Here is a 16668-nt window from a genome sequence, read left to right as displayed (position 1 = left end):
CGCCCCCTCCCAGCCCCACAGACTCCAGGCAGGCGGGGAGCAGCTCTCGCTCTTGAATAAGTTTATTTGCAGCTACACAAGGGGATGGGGGATCCCACCGCCAGCACAGCCCCTGGGGTAGGACGTTCCTTGAGGCCAGCCCAGGGTGTTGGCCTGGCAGCGCTCGCAAAATGGCTGCGGGGTGCCCGGCCCCCCCGGGAGGCCAGGGGCTGCCGCTGGGCCCCTCTGCCCTGGCAGCACTCGGTGGGTTTGGGCAGGATGAGTTCCTTTGGGTGTCCCTGATGACAGTTTTGGAGCAGTTTCTGTGCTGGGTGCTGGTGCTGGTCAGTTTGCTGGGCAGAGAGGTGCAACGCAGGCAGGCCCCGAGGGCTAGGTTAAGGCAGCGGGAACCCGCAGCGCTAACTGCAGACACGCCTCAGCCCCCTGCACCGATGGAGGAGGCCGAAGGGGCACGGCCGAGGCACGGCTCGGGGCTGCGACAGGCGGCCTCGGCCCTCCTCCGGGCGCTGGGACATGGTGTCACCCCTCGAGGGTGGAGGAGCTGAACCGAAGGGGAACCAGGTGGTTGTAGCTGGTTATAGAGGCATAAATAGGAAAAGAATCCAGACTTCCTGAATTCCAGGCAGCGCTCTAAGCTCAAAGAGCATAATTAAATATTTAAAATAACCAAACAAACCTCTTCCCCCTCACTGCCTTCCTTAGCTCTTTACACCCATCTTCTTGTTGCCAGTTTGGGTCTGACAGCGACGGTGCTGAGCGCTCAGCACCTTTCACAGCCAGGCCCCCCTTAGAAATAAGGAAAGGATGAGGGAAGAGGGTCTGTCTTCTTAAATAAAATAGAATTTAGAAAGCATTAAGAATTACATTAACCCTCTGCTAATTATTATTATTTACACCAATTAAAATTAGTTGATGTCATCTGGAATTGAATAGCCGACTGCTATGCGAAGTAGGCCCAGAGAAAGACCCCGGCACATACACATAAGAGCAAGTTGATGTTCAGGACGTGTTTCACCAGCGGTTTCTCCTCCAGGGAAGCCACGGGAAGCGGCTCGGGTTTACTCGACGCCGCGTTCTCGGTATTTTCCTGTTTGCGCTCCATCCCGCAGAGCCACAGAAAGGTGGTCGTCAGCTTCGATCTCCTTTTGGCGTTAGTCGTACCTACAAGGACAGGCAGTAGTGAGGTATAAATCTCACCAAGCAAAGCCCAGGAATGTGTCAGTGTGGTCCTGTACAAAGGGTTTTGCTACAGAAACGCACCAGCATTCTTTAACTGAATACGCTAACTCTGCTGAGGTGGAGGAAGCCCTTCAATTGGCATCTTTGGGGGCTGTAGTACCAATTTCATTCTTCCCTGGAGCTCTGAGCTCAGGTTCTGCTGTTCCCAACACTTTAAGGAACAGTTAACACTAGACCAAACCTAAAAGCTGAGCTGTAGCTGCTTGGTGCCCATCAGCTTCCTCTTGCAAGTGCATGCTCTAGTCCTCTGAGGGTTACTCCACGCCACACGTGTGTAAATTGAGTTTTCCCAGCTCTGGTGTGGGTTAGGGCACACACGACTAAATGCCGGGAAGGCAGCGCTCATGCACAACAAACGTGAGACTTCCCGACAGTTGGGAGATCTGCACCCAAACTCATTAACTTACTGATCTGTTCAACAGCTTTTTATAGATCAAAGGAGTACACAGCAAAACCTGCAGAGTTACATAAACAGTGTCCCAAGCCTGGCAAAAACAAGTGATGATAATCATCGCTGGAAAATGCAGAGTGAGTTGCTATGCATGTTTGTACCTAATACCGACAAGTACAAGTTTTAAAAAATGTAAATCCTCCTTCACTGATCTGTCAAGAACTCCGCCCAGGGCTCTGGGTTCTCCCTGCTGCTAGAGTCGATCAGAAAACATCACTGAAAAACAGAAATGGAATTTCATGAAAATAATTGTGGTTTTCCTCCACCCTCCCCTTTTTCAACCAGTTCTCCTTGCAGCAGGTGCAAGCAGCACCAGTCCCTAGCGCAGGATAATGGGCATGGCTTTCTGTATCCCATCCAGCTCCTTCTTGATTTCAAGCATATGTAATGCCATCAAGAGATGGAAAAGAAACTAAACTTCTGCTTAGGTAAAACCATCAGGTGAAAACCTCCTAGCATGCCCTGAAGTTACAGAAATCCAGAGGAAGTAGTTTTAACGTTTCTCGTCTTCAAAGCCTTTACATAATGCCTAGGGTTAAGCGTAGGTATTACTGAATAGGATGTCGGAGCACTTACATTTATTATCATCTGAACTATTTTCAGAAGCAATGCTTATATCAATCTGGAGAGCTGGACGCTCAGCTTCACACACTCCTTTTGCAGCATCAGGGGAAGGGCTGACTGCTAGGTCTTTCTTGACTGGTAGATCCCCACGTGTGAACCAGGTAAGCCGACTTATCTGATGGCATGAAGAGTGGTGTTAAAGACAACTGCTGTCATGGTTCTTTAAAGGAGCACCTTAGCAGCAGAGCAGCCTGCAGAGAGAATACTTAGAGGGGCCGAAATCTGTTCTCCTGCTCTGTTGGAGCAGGTGAACAGCCAAGTGCTCAGCTGGTGACTACAGCGGTGGCTACCCTGGGAATGGTGGGTTCAGCTTTGTCGGGAACACGACAGCCGTTGGTGCAGCTGCGCTGGCTGGAGGAGGCTGTTCTTCACTCCCTGCTGCTGCGAGGAGACGGTTCTGCACGGGACCACCACCGCGGATGCAGACTGAGAGCAGGTCAGTGAAGGGAGCAAAAAGAATGGAAATTGTGGCCAGGGAGGAATGATTCAAAGAACTGGGGTTGTTGAGAGAAGACAGGTGGGAGATATGATAATTTTCTTCAAATATGTAAAAGACTCATTAAAGAGGAATGTTCTCAGCATCAACGATAGGGTGGATAGAAAGGGATGAGCACAACATGAAGCTGGAAAGATTCAGGGTGGAGATGAGGAAAAAACCGCGCCTGGGAGGCAGGTGAGCTCTCAACTTGGTCGCGCACCTCCCTGGGCATCCTCCCTCTCTGGGGATTTCTCAGAATAATTCCCCAGGTCTGTCAGAAACGTGTCGGGTTAGCCCTGTCTTGAAGCAAGAGGATGCGCTGGCTCTACGATTTCTGAAGGTCCCTCTGGCCCTCCTTTCTGCTAGTCATGTTTTTCTGTAGCCTCAGTATATCTATTGAAAATAGTCAAACTGGCACAAACCTGTTCCAGAGGAAGTGTGCTCTTTGCCCTTGATTTCTCTTTTCTGCGAGTAAAAATGGTTCCTCACTAAATTAGTAAGAGAGTTGATAAAGATGACCCAGAAGCTGGAATTTCTTGGAAAATAGAGGGAAAAAGCTAATTTGTCATGGATTAAACACACGTTTGAAATTAAGAACAGCTCTTTGTAGCATCTACTGTTGACCCGTTCCCAGGGTGGGATTCTGGATTTATGGGACCAAAATCTTAAATGGCAGCAGGGTGCTGGAGCAGAGGAAGGATTGCTGTTACAGGTTATTGCAAGTGTGATCATAAATAGACAGAATGGAAACTTCCATTTCCAGATTATTTATCCCCACGTTATTCCCGTGGATGTAGCGTGGGGCATCCTGGAAACCGTTTACAAAGAACAAAAGAAATGTGAAGGGGTGACGCACCATTTCTTCCGCGGGGGGTTCTGTGAGCATGCTCACGACCAGCACAGTGAGCGTGGAGATGGCGGCCAGGACCATGGAGAAGTAGAGGTAGTGCATGTACTTCACCACGCCTGGTCGGAGGTCGGTCTCGCCGCACTGGGGCTCTGGGTAGATGAAGTCCAGCACCAGCCGAATGACGCCCAGCAGCAGCCCGATGGCCAGGCCCCAGAACGCCCCCTAGGAAAGGCAGATCATGGGATGGTTTGGGTTAGGAGGGACCTTAAAGATCATCCAGTCCCATCCCCCCTGCCGTGGGCAGGGCCACCTTCCACCAGCCCAGGTTGCCCAAAGCCCCGTCCAACCTGGCCTGGAACCCTTCCAGGGAGGGGGCAGCCACAGCTGCTCTGGGCAGCCTGTCCAGGGCCTCACCCCCTCACAGGGGAGAATTTCTGCCTCAGATCTGATCTAAATCTCCCCTCTGCCAGTTTAACCCCTTACCCCTCATCCTATCCCTACACCCCAGAGTCCCTCCCCCGTTTCCTGCAGCCCCTTTCAGCCCTGGGGGGGCCGCTCTAAGGTCTCCCCGCAGCCTTCTCTCCTCCAGCTGAACCCCCCAACTCTCCCACCCTGTCCTCACAGGGGGGGCTCCAGCCCCCCCAGCATCTCCGTGGCTCCTCTGGCCCCGCTCCAGCAGGTCCGTGTCCCTCTGCTGTTGGTGCCCCAGAGCTGGACCCAGCCCTGCAGGGGGGTCTCCCAGAGCGGAGCAGAGGGGGAGAATCCCCCCCTGGCCCTGTGCCCACCCTGCTCTGGGTGCAGCCCAGCACACCGTTGGCTTTCTGGGCTGCCAGCACACGCTGCTGGCTCACAGTCAGTCTTCTACCCACTAATCCCCTCGTGCCCTTTTCCTGCCATTTGTATCCCAACAGCTGCCTTAACCCTGGGGGGCTGACAGCTGCCCTCCACCTAACCAAAACCTGCTTTGAGATGGTTTTACCCAACACCAGTTTTTGTGGAAAAACTGGAGGTTTAGGACTCCTGATGCCATTTAGTCTGGCTCCTTCACTCTCTGCGCTCACTGTGCCTTCTGCAGCCCCCTGATGCAGATAATACAAGTCCATACCAAGTCCAAATACAAGACCCTAACAGGGTCTGAGATGTATGAAGGACACTCTGAATCATCTCACTCCTGAAATGCCCGCGGAGCCTCTGAGAAGCAGCAGGAATTGCTCCCTCCTGTACTGGTGGTAGTTGCTTGGGTTGTGCGTTCCTGCTCCCAAACACTCCGAGAGGCAGCAGAACTGCAGCCTGGGCTGGTGCTTTGACCTGCAGGACTCCCGTGGGGGTAGCGAGGCCGCGGAGGCGACTGCGCTGAGCAGCACAGCGGAGCCGTTACCTTTTCATTTGCTCTTTTCCAGAAGCAACCCAGTATAAACACCATCGCCACGGGGGGCTGCAGGTAGGAGCTGATCGACTGGATGTAAATAAAGAGCTGCCCGCCCTGGCCAGCCTGTACCAGGGGGATCCACAGGATGGAGACCACAGTGAGCAGCAGCACAAAGACCCTGCGCAACATAAAGATGCCGTTACTCTGAGCTCAGGCCTTTCTTTTCCCATTGCTCATCGTGCCAGGCTCCAGCTGAGAGCTCTGGTAGCCGTAAGGCCTCCGCTCTAGTCCTCCACCAAACCTCTGCAGTAGGAAGATGCTACGTGTACAGGGGCAGGCCGAGAGGGGTCTGTAACGCTCAGGCTCTGATCCAATAGCCGTGCCCTAGTTCTCTGTACCTGCCAACGATCATGAGTTCCCACTCGGAGCAACGGGGACGGAAGTGTTTCCAGAGGTCCATGGTGAAAATGGTGCTGGCACTGTTAAAGATGGAGGTCAGGGAGGACATGAGAGCTGCTATCATCACCGACATCATCAGGCCCCTGAGTCCTGGAAAGAGAAGTACAGCTGCCCTGAGGAATTCCCAGTAACCCACGGTAGGATACTCTAGAATTCTCCTCTGTACTACAATAGACTTTTTAAAATGTTTTTAGCCCTGATTTTGAAATGGTAGCGAACAGGAGGTGTTAAGAGTTGATCCTCATTGTGAAACGGTTGCATTTTATCTCTTACCCAAATTTGGCTGAATTAAGACCCCTGGATAGTGGATCATCACCCATCTCTCCTTCGCGTGCTGTCCCTTGCCACTGTCTCACCAAGCCCAGCATAAACCCCACTGAAATTGTGGCTGCAGGGTATTTTCCTCCCCAAACATCTCACAGTCAGACTTTGGCTGGCACGTGCCGTAGCCCTCGGTTCCAGCACCACTGCCACGCTCCTTACCTACAGGCAGAAGTTCTATGACCAGCTTAGGATAAGCAATATCCGAACAGCCAGACGGGTTGCCACAGATTTTTCGGCAGATTTCTGCATCTGCACAAGCCACCAGATCTAAAATAAGCAAGGGGGGAGTGAGAGGCAGTATTCCATAGCCACAGTAAGCCAATATATCTCAGTGAGTCCACTGAATGTTGTAAGCTGCTTCTTAAATTAAATACTGGAAGGCTTGGAAGTGGCAGAGGACTGTCAACACAGCGAGAAAGGGCAGCATTGGGCTTCCCTCTTTTCCCTTTATTCCTCCCATACAAAAGACACTCTCAGCGCAGGGACCTGACCTGCCACACGTGTCTAATCCTCCTCTAGGAACATCGCTCACCCGAGGCCTCGGGCTGCCCACCTGCCCCGGCACAGCCACATCCACACGTCCCCACCCGGGGAGCGGTTTACGACATTCCAGGTGGTGCGTTAGGATTTCTCCGAGTGCCTCAAACTTAAACTGCAGGAGGAGCAATGTGTTGGGTGCAGGAGGGGCCTGAGTGCTCGATCAAAAGGCAGAGCAGCTCGGGCAGCAGGCTCGGGATCAGCACAAGTGCTGCGAGACACGAGGCAACTGCATGAGCCTCGTGCAGCGTGGCTGGGGTCTGCTGCAGGGAGAGGTGTGTTTCTTCATGCTTGGGGCACTGGATGCATCACAACCTTTAACTTATTCATTAAAGGCTGTTCCAGCTCCACAGAGTTGGCACAGCCAGTAGCGGTAGAGGGAACAGATCTCTCCTTCAGCACTTACCTGGGAAGAGAATTCGGCTGATCATGCCTGGCATTACCATCATAAAGAGGGGCAAAATTTTCAAGTAGGAGGTCATCAAGGAGCCTCCTTTGGCATGAGAGAGGTTTTTAGCAGCAAGGGACCTCTGAACGATGACCTAGAAATTAAGAAATGTGTTTGGTCTGCTCTCAGCAGAGAGGAGCTGGCTGTAGACGATGCGATACCGATTGCACTCGTGTTTGTTCTCCTCTAGGGAAATCTTAGAAGGGTGAACACAGAGATTGGCTGTAGCTTTATAATTCTTGCTTCAGATCCTAAGCACCTTACAGAAATGTAGACCTGAAAGGCACTGCTTGTGTCACCAAATCTGAGCCTTGCTTCTGCAGTATCCCATGCTGCTTAATCTCTTTCTTAACTAATGACACTCAGGCTCAGAATTTTCTTTTCTTCCTTTGTTGGGGACTTCCCTGACCTGATGGCTAAGCCTGGCCAGGTCAGCAGCCCCCCTGTCAAAGCAGGACAGAGTCTGAAATGAGCAAAGTGAGTTAAGTAAGAGAGAACGGCAGGAACATCAGGAGGTTGCTTAGGGCTCCAGTCTTGCAGGCTCTGGTGGTGTCACTAGGAGGGAAAAAAAAAAAAAAAAAAAAAAAAAGAAACAAACAAGAGACAACTTTATAGACTGGGATTAGCTCACAAACACATTCTTACCCCTTTTTTACATTGAAACAATTCCCAGAATTTAGTTGTGCATATCAAGCTTTACATCTTGAGGATTGAAACCATCAGATTTTACAAAATCCCCATCAGAAACAGCAAATCAGTCCAGACTCTGCTGCAAACCCTGGGTTTGTAATCAACCAACCAACAGCACGTTCTGAAAAGCAAAGAAATTAGTAGTAACCCACCTGGTCTGTACACCAGTACCATAGGGACGGGATGGTCATTCCCACCAAGACTCCTGGCCAGGGCAGGTCAGAGTTAACAGGGTCTCGGAAAATGTGAAAAGCATCTTCTCTTGGCAAGCCACAGCTACTGTTTTCCTTACGGGTGCTGGGAATGGCATCAAAGTATTTTGTCTGCAAACCTTCAAGACCGCCAACTTCAACAAAGCCTAAAATAGGTCATGAGAAGCAGTTATCACATCTCCCCGGAGCAGTACTCGGATTTTCAGCCTCTGTGGTTTGACATGGGTGACCCCCCACAAGGATTCTTTAAAAATCAAAAGCTATTGACTCCGACACTGGGCGAGGGGATAGCGTAAAGCCAAAACTGCTGCCTAGGGAAGGTGCTTCTTCCCCTGTAAGGCTGCTCCAGAACGTGCCCTTTAGAGATTCTCCAGGGAGCACTCAGGCATTTTTAACCACACAAAGAGCTACCGCAAGATTATTTGCGCAAGCAGATATTCCAACAGGAGAACGTACAGAAAGCAGTTCCCAAAACATCAACTGAGTCATCAGTTGTGATGAGCCAGCTTGGTTGCAGTACTGGGTAAAGCTTCTAGCATAGTTTTAGTAATAAAACCCCAGGGAAACACTCACTGAAGACCATGAGAGTCACAGCCCCGATCAGCATGATGAGGGTTTGCAGAGCGTCTGTGTAGATCACAGCTGCCAGGCCACCTAAGAGAGCAGAGAAGCAACAAACTGGGGGAAACTGGGTTTGTTCCGTCATCGCATTTCACACTTTGCAGAAGTTTTTGACAAGCAGCATAAGCCAAGCCCCGTGCCTGGCAGGCTGGCGTGTTCTGACCGTGTTGGGGGGCAGTTCGGCCAATTCCTGTGCGTGACACTTTGGCTGAAATCTCTCATGTTTTGAATCATAATGAGTCACCATTTTGCCACTTAAAAGCCAAAGTCTAGTATAAGTACTTCTACGGGAAACAGATGGAAAAACTCCAAAACATCCAAAACAAAGCTCAAGCTGAGTAAGGAGGAGAAGACAAAAAAAAAAAAAAAAGAGGGGGGGAAATCTTTATGAGCAACATCACTAGGGGGGAGCACTGGGAAAGGAGCAACCTTTATTTGTCTGGGATTTGCTGCTGACTCCGTGCATGGCTTTTTTCCACTTGGCCACTCATAAACCCTGAAAGGGCATCCAAGATTGACAATGCTTTCTGCATTACACGGCTCATTGTTATGTAAATCACTCATACCTCCAAAAAGCCCAGAGGAAAAATGTATTGTGCAAACGCCTCGAGGGAAGCTTCTCCTTAAAGCAGAACCGAGTGCATCTGTATCTGATACGGCCTTAGCAGGGGGATTCGTTTACCCTTACCTGGTAAATTTTTCTTAAGGAGGGAGCTGCCAAATTCTTCTCCCCCCCGCAACTATCCACACTCAAGGCAAAAGCCGACTGCGTGGGCAACGCAGGACTCGGCCACGAGCAGGAGGATTCCCGGTGCATCGTGTGACCCGCTCAGCTCACTGAGGGGGTCTGAAACTCGGCCACGTACCCGCAACGGTGTAGAGGGCTGTGACGGCCAGCAAGCCCACCACAGCGATGTACAGGTCCCAGCGTAAGGCCTGCTGAATGAAGAGGGCCCCGGCGTACATATCGACCTGGAGAAAAAGGACAGTTATCCGCGTTCAAGGATGGCATTTCCGAGCCCCTCAAAGCTGGTAGTGCCAGGGAGCGTGAATGTTTAGCTGACCAGTCTCTTCTAGCGGGATCAGACTGGTTTGTAGCCGGCCGTGACTCCCCAGCTCCCCGCAGCATCTTCTCCCCACGGCACATCCCCCTGCAGCCCAGCTCTGCAGTAGGACCAGGCTCCATTCAGTATTCAGAGACTTTACCTGTCCCAGGGGCGAGGATGGAGCTGGCCCGAGGGACGGGGAGCACACACACCTCACTGAAGGGGGCATTTGAGTGGGGTGAACTTTTCTCTTCCCCGGAGCACCAGCACGCTGGGAGGGGAGAGCTGTGCTGGCCCAGGGACCGGAGCACTGGGGTGCAAATCTCACGGGTGCCTCTGCCTGCCGCCAGCCCCGGCACCCCCCTGCCATAACACAGATTCCTCCCTGCTGACACGGGGATGACAAGATAATAAGGAAAAGCCTCCTGGGAGCCAGTGTTGAACAACTCGCTCTGCAGCTACGTGCAAACGCTGCCTTTGAGGAGAGCTTTAGGACGGGGGAACTGCAGACCCGGAACGGCAGACAGATACGAAAGCATCCTGAGCACAGGAACTGGATCGTCAGAGATTCCCATCAAACGGGCAGGTTTCTTTAGAGGAGAACCCGAGCCCCGTGACCAGCATCCATTTCAGAGGGGACACGGGCAGGCCTGGGTCAGGCAGCGCGTCCCGCTTTGGCCCCGGGCGTACAGGAAAAACACGGGCAGGGACCCGTCTGATCTGGGCTTCACGCGCTGCCGCACGGTTAATGAACAGCTAGCGAGGTGTTGCGCAAGGGTGGATTCGGTTGTTTATTCTGGGCACATCAAACAGGTGCAATAAATCACTAAACTCTTTTCACCTAAACACACACCAACTCCTACGTTCTTATTCATCCCGCACATACCAGCATTTGGAGTCTGCGCGGGCAATAAACACACGAGGGGAAGGAACTGGGAAAGCTGCCAGACGTACAAAATCTAACATCAGATTTATCCACGCTCACAACAACCTCTCAATGAACTATTGCTCGGGTTGTTGACACCCAGCTTTCTCTCCTGCTGTAGCAAGAGCTGCAGATGCTCAATAGGAGAAAAAGGAGTTATTTGTGTGTAGGTTCTCAAAACAACTATGGTCTACCTTCCTCGGGTGTCCTGATAATACGCCCTTTCTGCTAAGGGCCAGTAGTTGCGTTTCTCAGCCTCACTGATCAGCACATTTTCAAAGTGAGCTGAATTCAGCCTGCTTCCATTTTTCTCTTTTTTTTCCCCTACTTACTGATATTTTGGTGAAGATGTAGATGAACAAGTAGAGAATCGCCAGGAACATCTGAATCCTTTTACCTCCAAAACGTTTCCGCAAGTACTCCGGCATGGTAGTAACCTATGTGAGAGACACGCAGCTGGAGAAGGTGGGAGCTGTTCCCTGGGAGACGGAACAACCCTGCCCCATGGCCGGGCAGCAGAGCAGCCTGACCCCCACACCCGAGCCCCCAGACCTGTTCCCAGGCGGCAGCACCTCCTGCCCAGGCCCCCATGGCTCACACCAGCCCCCCAAAGGAGCACAGCAGGAGGTGGTTAAGCCCAGGAGTCAAACAGGTGGTTGAAATACCAGCAAATCCCTGACGGACACAACATCCCATGTACTTACACCTGCTGCTATGTAAATTGGAAGGAACAGCCAGGCCAGCACCAGAACACAGAACATCCCCTGCAAAGGGAATGGACAGGAAGGTCAGAGATGCCGGTCGAGGCTGCGACCAGGCGCATCCGTGGGGACGCAGGGTCTGGGCTGTCCCCCAGAGGCCTCAGGCCCCCCACAGCGGGTGGTGACTTGTAGCTCACGCAGCCGGAGTCTGAGCCTGCGGAGCTGCCAGACCTGTCCCCTCGTGTGGCAACATGGTGCCAGAGTTGCCCCTGTGCCCTGCCCGGAGGCGGCTACAGACCCCCTGCGCCACACTCACGTTCCACTCGTAGGCTGTCGCGGCAATTCCCGAGGCAGCTCCCGACCCAGCCAGGCCGATGAAGTGGCCACTTCCAACGTTGCTGGCAAACAGGGATGCTCCCACCTGGAGGAAGAGAGGAAGTGGGCTCTGGCCCTGGCACGAGCATTGTCCTCACTCAGCCTGGTGACAACACAGCGATGCTGTTCCCCGAGGACACTAAATCCTTGTCTCACCCTCTGCCACCTTCTTCGTCTGCCTACATGTTCAGTGGCTCTGGCACCTCTCTCCAGCTTCTTTCATCACTCACTGCCTATCACTCCTTTGTGGGACTGTTCAGGACCATCCTGCTCTCAAACCATTGTCTAATCCCTTGCAGGGGAGCGGGGCCAAAGGTGGAAGGTAACAAGTAGAAATGTCGGGCCGTCAGGTTCCTACGTTAGCACACCGTGACTCACCAGCCCAGCCCAAATGCAATACCCCACCAAGCAGAGTGGCTCAACATAAACCCGTGCCCACGCTGGGGTCTGCCCAGTTAATTCTGGACGTCTCCAGCTCAAAGCACACAGAACCAGACAGGCTCTACAAGCCAGGCGGGCTCTCGCAGGGCACGGGGCTGAGGCAGGTGCCCCAGTCTCAAATATGGAACACCCCCGCCCCCCCCCATTATAAATATGTCTTTGTAAAACATGGAAGGCTTTTCATGGGATTTTTTTTCTCTTTGGAGAAATAGGTTCTTTTTTTCAGTCTTGCTGTAGCCAGGGGGCACGAGCAGTGTGACAATAAAGATACTTACAGGCCACCAAACCATCTGTCCCCCAGCTAGGAAGTAGCCTTTCACGGTGCTGCGCTGCGTCTTCCACATGGACTGGGAAAGCAGAAAAGCAGAAGAGAGGTTTCAGCAATTGTTTCAGCTGCTGCTCAGAGCATCGCCAAGCGATTTCCCCAGCGGCAGACTCTGCACCGTCATCAGATGCAAGTGAAGGGTTTCCTGAAGGACCTGCAGTTGCTGCTGGGGAATCCTGGGGGACAAGGGAGCAGCAGCCGAGGGAGGGGACTGGCCATACTGTAGGCCACATGCAAAGTTTTCTATCATCTCAGCATCCTAATTAAATTTTTTCTACAATAGTGATCTCACTCCAGATCCATGAGGAAGGCAAGCAGTTTTGGACAAGAACTGTGGACGTCCCTGGTTATTAGCTGCAGCCAGGAGAAATGCTCGGCATTGTACGTATCACTCCCTGACTCCTGTTCCTCAGGGATTTCAGATAGTTTCACGCAATACCATGAGAATTCTGCACCACATCTGAAGGGAGCAACTATTCATCTCTGCCTTATGACAGCCAGATTGTGCTCCACGCCAAAAGGATGTCCTTCTGCCTTAATTATATATAAACAGTATTTTTAATTTACGGAATCTGCTGTCGGGACCACTGCGGACAAACACAGGTGATTTATAGGACAGCAATTCCTTCCTGGATAAACAAAACATTATTATTAGCAATGCTTTGTACTTAGAAGACCTCTTCCTTACAAGGGTTCTCAAAGCCTTGGCAAACACTGGAGCTGAACAGCTCTTCTCTAGAGCCATGAGGACACTTCCCCAGGCTGAAGTAAGGGAAAGGACCTGTACACTCCCTCTTTCTGCTTGTTCAGTTGAATCCAGTGAAGTGCAGCCTGACTCGAGCCAAAGTAAAATAACCTGAGGCCAGAACAGCTGTATTTGTCAGTCTAAGAGGGCACGTTTGAAAGCTTTTACTGGTATCTGCTTACCCACAGCCCAACCGCGAGGACAAATACGAAGTACAGCACAAGAACCGCAATGTCTATGGCCTCCAGCGACTTCTGGGGAAACACCTCCCACGACGGGGTCACCGAGGATGGGGTGCTGCTGGTGGTCTCCATGGTTTCTTATGCAGGTCAAGTGCTTCTCTGTTTTGGTGCATATATCTGTAAAAAAAATGGGTTTGTGTGGTTAGGAGAGGAGGTGGCAGCGCCGTGAAGGTGTTGACTGTTTCTTGAATGAGTCGGGGGTTATCGGCGCTGGCTCTGGCTGCGGTGCTGCTCGTGCTGGGCCTGTGGAGGAGGCTCTTGTCTCTGGCATTTGCCTTCATCCGTGACTCCCGTTCGGTGATGTGGAGCTGCTGCCAGCGCCAGGCCAGCTGTGTGCTGCTTGGCTTTTCTTTGCAGTGGATAGTTTTCTAGCCAGCAGAGAAATGGGCACAATAGAGAGGTGTGAATAGCTGGAGGAGCCGGGGGAAAGGACCGGGAGGTGGCACAGCCGGCGACGACAGCCTGAGCTTCCCAGAACAGCAGCACTGCCCTTGAGGAGCCGCTGGCAGAAATGTGCCTGACAAGGACGTGAAGACACGGTGGCATTTTCCTCCTTTGCCACAACGAGAGCTCGAGCCTGGGTGCAGAATGCTTGGGTCTCATCCTGAGTGCCAGGCAAGCAGGCACTGCTCCGTGCCAGGAACGGGGCCTGGCAGTGAGTCTCCGAGCTCAGGGGTGGATGTTCCCTGTGGCACGCCGCAGCGGGGCTGAGCGGCGAGTACCACCTGCAGACGGGGCCACGGCGTGAAACTGGCACGGAGAGGCGGAAGAGCTGGTGCTGGAGCTGGGGCACAGCAGCCCGCAGAGGCATTTCCTGCAGGTGAGACACTCATGTGCTTCCCACAGGAAGAAAAACACATTTTCTTCTCCAGAAATTGCTGCTGAGGAGACGTGGTACCAGTGTGGGACCCCCGCGAGGGCTCTCTGGATCCCTCCGGAGCAGCCGTGGTGCCAGGCTGCTGCCCTTTGGCAGAGGGGCAGGATAAAGTCCGTGCCAGGAGGTTGGTTGGGTAGTTGAATTAATGGAGTTTCTCCTCCTTTCCTCCTCCTCCCCTCACCTAGGCTGGGCCCTGCTTTGAGAGCAGGACAGGAGGCGAGTGGCAGCCCTGTGCGGCCAAGGCAGGGCCAGGGACCACCTCGGGGAGTCTGTGGCTGTCAGTCACCAGGAATCCCTGAGCCCAGCACCTCACTGCCACGCTCCAGCCACGGAGCAGGTTTGGGGTTATTTCTCTTACCCTGCTGAGCCAAGGAGATGGTTCCTCTGACGAGAGGCCGAGCCAGCACTCCCTGGCCTCAACGCTGCCTCGCAGCCAGCTCAGCTCCGCGTCCGGCCCCAGCGTCACCAGGACGGCTGGGCTGGGTGTCTGCTGGTCCTCGTCCTCCTGCCTACGCAGCTGGCCAGATCCTTTGGCCTCTCTTGGACTTGTAAGGCAACACTTCCAAGCTCCTCTGCCAAAAAGCTGAAGAAGGTGGGGCGAAGGGTGGCCCACACCAGCCCGGGGCTCCCGGTGCAGATGGTCGGACAACAAGCGGTCAAACAAGTTCTTCCTCTGAACACCCGGCGCGCAGCAAAGCACAGACTGAAACAGCCGCCCTGTCCCCAGTCACGTGTTTCACAACCTCTGCCGGCTTCACCCCTTTGTCCACGTGTTGAGCTGCAGCTGGAACCTGCCCTTAACTCACCTGTGGCCTGAGGACTTGCCCGAAGCACAACGGGCGCCCTCCTGCACCGCGGCTGCGCCGGGCTCCCGGTGCCCAGGTGTGAGCAGGCAGCGGAGAGGGAACAGAGCCGCAAGCACCGCAGTGACGGAGATGCCGCGATTCCCCGGCCGGGCAGTATTCAGGAGGACAAGCCCTGCCCTGTGTCCCCGCTACGCCCAGTCCTGCAGCACGGGCTCTGCCTGGAGCTGCTGCGCTCCTGCGGTTATGAAAAGGTCGGGCAATAACTAAGGAGTTTTCCAGTGGCAGATACCAGACCATCACCCACTTTCCGCAGCTGAGGGGTGGTAGCCTGGGACATCAGGAGCCTCCAGCACAAGAGCCAAAGGCGGTACTGAGCCATGCTCTGGCTGCGTGGCAGTGGTGGCAGAGCCAGGCTGGGACCAGGGGCTGGCAGCCCCTTGGCAGAGCCTTTTCTGTGCCTTGTAGAGCCCCTGTATCCCACTGAATTCCTTGGGAGCTTCTGCCTTGCAAGGATGCAGAGCACTGACGATCAGGAGACCAGTGCTATCTTACCTCTTTAAGAGGCAACGTGTCTTGGCTGTTGCTGAGTTCTTACTGGCATGCTTAACCTCTAACTAGGAAAAGAAAATTAGGGTTCGGTATGCCAGCCTTGGGATATTGCTAAGCCTGCTCTAACACCTCCTACTTTCTCTTTTGTTGCTCTGATATTGCTGCTTCTTTTCATCCTGAGCCACTTCCCACCTCAGGCCTGCGCTGGGGGGTTCCCAGAGCCACTATCAGCTACACGGGCTGGGTCTCACTCGGGATTCAGCCACGTGTGTGAGACCCCCGAATGTGTGCAGGTCTGGGGCAGAGCCCTACAGGCATTCGTCCTGCCTGTCAGTGAAGAAAGGAAATGTGGGATCCACTCCAGGGGAAATTCCCAGCGCCTGGTTAAAGCTCCTCTTGCGGCTCCCGGAGCCGGGGGTGAGGCTGGGCATTAGAAAAATGCAGTAGGCTCGGTTGTTCTGATTTCAGATCTTAACTCTGCCACAGCCCAGTGGAAATTTTGCCCGTTTTGTGAATTCAGCTCACAGCCTGGTCTCCCTCGGTTCCTGGCACAGGCGGCTGCACTTTCCTCGCCAGAGATTGTGAGGAAGGAACACCCGTGGCATTGAAATGAAGCCGCTGAAGCCAGCCCTTTATCAACGGTGCCGGGAGAGACGCAGCCCACGTGGGTCTCGAGTAACCCATCCGGACCGTACCGCTCTAAATGCCTCCTCAACAGGATTTTTTAAAGCATCCTCAGGTCCATCCACCTCCTAAAGACACGCCGCTCACCGGGGGCTGACACGCAGCCCAGCATCAGCCCCAAACCCACGCGCCGACCGGAGCTCCCCGGCTCGAGGTAGAAGCTGAAAGAGAACTTACTGCGCTCAGCTGGGTCTCATTCTGTTCCCTGCGCCGGGCACCACCAAGCCTCTGCCAACGGACAGGCAGCTTAAATATTGCCAGAGAATCGGGGTTTGCCAGCGGAGCTGTTAACGGTGTCACAAGGAATGAGAAGGAATATTTATAGTCAAAGTTAAACTAATTGCCTGGAGTTACTCTTTCAGTCTCCCGTGGCTCTGGTGAGAAGTGTATTATTTTCACTATCAGGGCTCATGGGTCAAACTCCACAGAGTGCCATTCTCTTAAGCAATCTGCGCAGCTAGAGAAGGGACAAGTGACAATAAAAAAAAATCTGTGCTGATGTCCTCTCAAGCTGACAGCCCGTGACACAGGGGGGAGCTGACAGCTAGTCCTGCCTCTGAGTTTATGCCTACACCTTACGGAGAGCAGAGTTCATCCAAGGGCTGGGGCTCACAACTCATTTCTGTCTGTAGGTCAATCCCAGGATCGGG

General features: G+C 53.3%; 1 protein-coding gene across 4 annotated transcripts; it reads right to left on the bottom strand.

Moving 5' to 3' along the window:
* Positions 1-45: 45 nt before the first annotated feature.
* SLC5A11 (solute carrier family 5 member 11) lies at positions 46-14704 on the bottom strand. 4 transcript variants are annotated; one of them, XM_026859374.1, is made up of 16 exons: positions 14338-14704; positions 13043-13219; positions 12066-12137; positions 11291-11395; positions 10978-11037; positions 10606-10710; positions 9169-9274; positions 8255-8335; positions 7622-7827; positions 6738-6873; positions 5954-6061; positions 5410-5560; positions 5021-5189; positions 3649-3864; positions 2267-2429; positions 46-1161 (listed from the first exon to the last, which is right to left on the bottom strand). In XM_026859374.1, the coding sequence occupies exons 2-16, from the start codon at positions 13172-13174 to the stop codon at positions 941-943; spliced, it is 2031 nt and encodes a 676-aa protein (XP_026715175.1). In that variant the 5' UTR covers positions 13175-13219; positions 14338-14704; the 3' UTR covers positions 46-940. The 4 variants fall into 4 exon arrangements, 3 of the variants coding, with proteins under 3 accessions (XP_026715175.1, XP_026715178.1, XP_026715177.1); XM_026859376.1 differs by having other exon boundaries at positions 1049-1906; XR_003399495.1 differs by having other exon boundaries at positions 1053-1161; positions 1792-2429; positions 14338-14703.
* Positions 14705-16668: the final 1964 nt, after the last annotated feature.

Source organism: Athene cunicularia (assembly GCF_003259725.1).
Source record: "Athene cunicularia isolate RWA chromosome 14 unlocalized genomic scaffold, athCun1 chr14_part2, whole genome shotgun sequence".
NCBI lineage: Eukaryota > Metazoa > Chordata > Aves > Strigiformes > Strigidae > Athene > Athene cunicularia.
The sequence above is the reverse complement of the archived record's forward strand: the minus strand, read 5'-3'. Positions and strand labels throughout refer to the sequence as shown.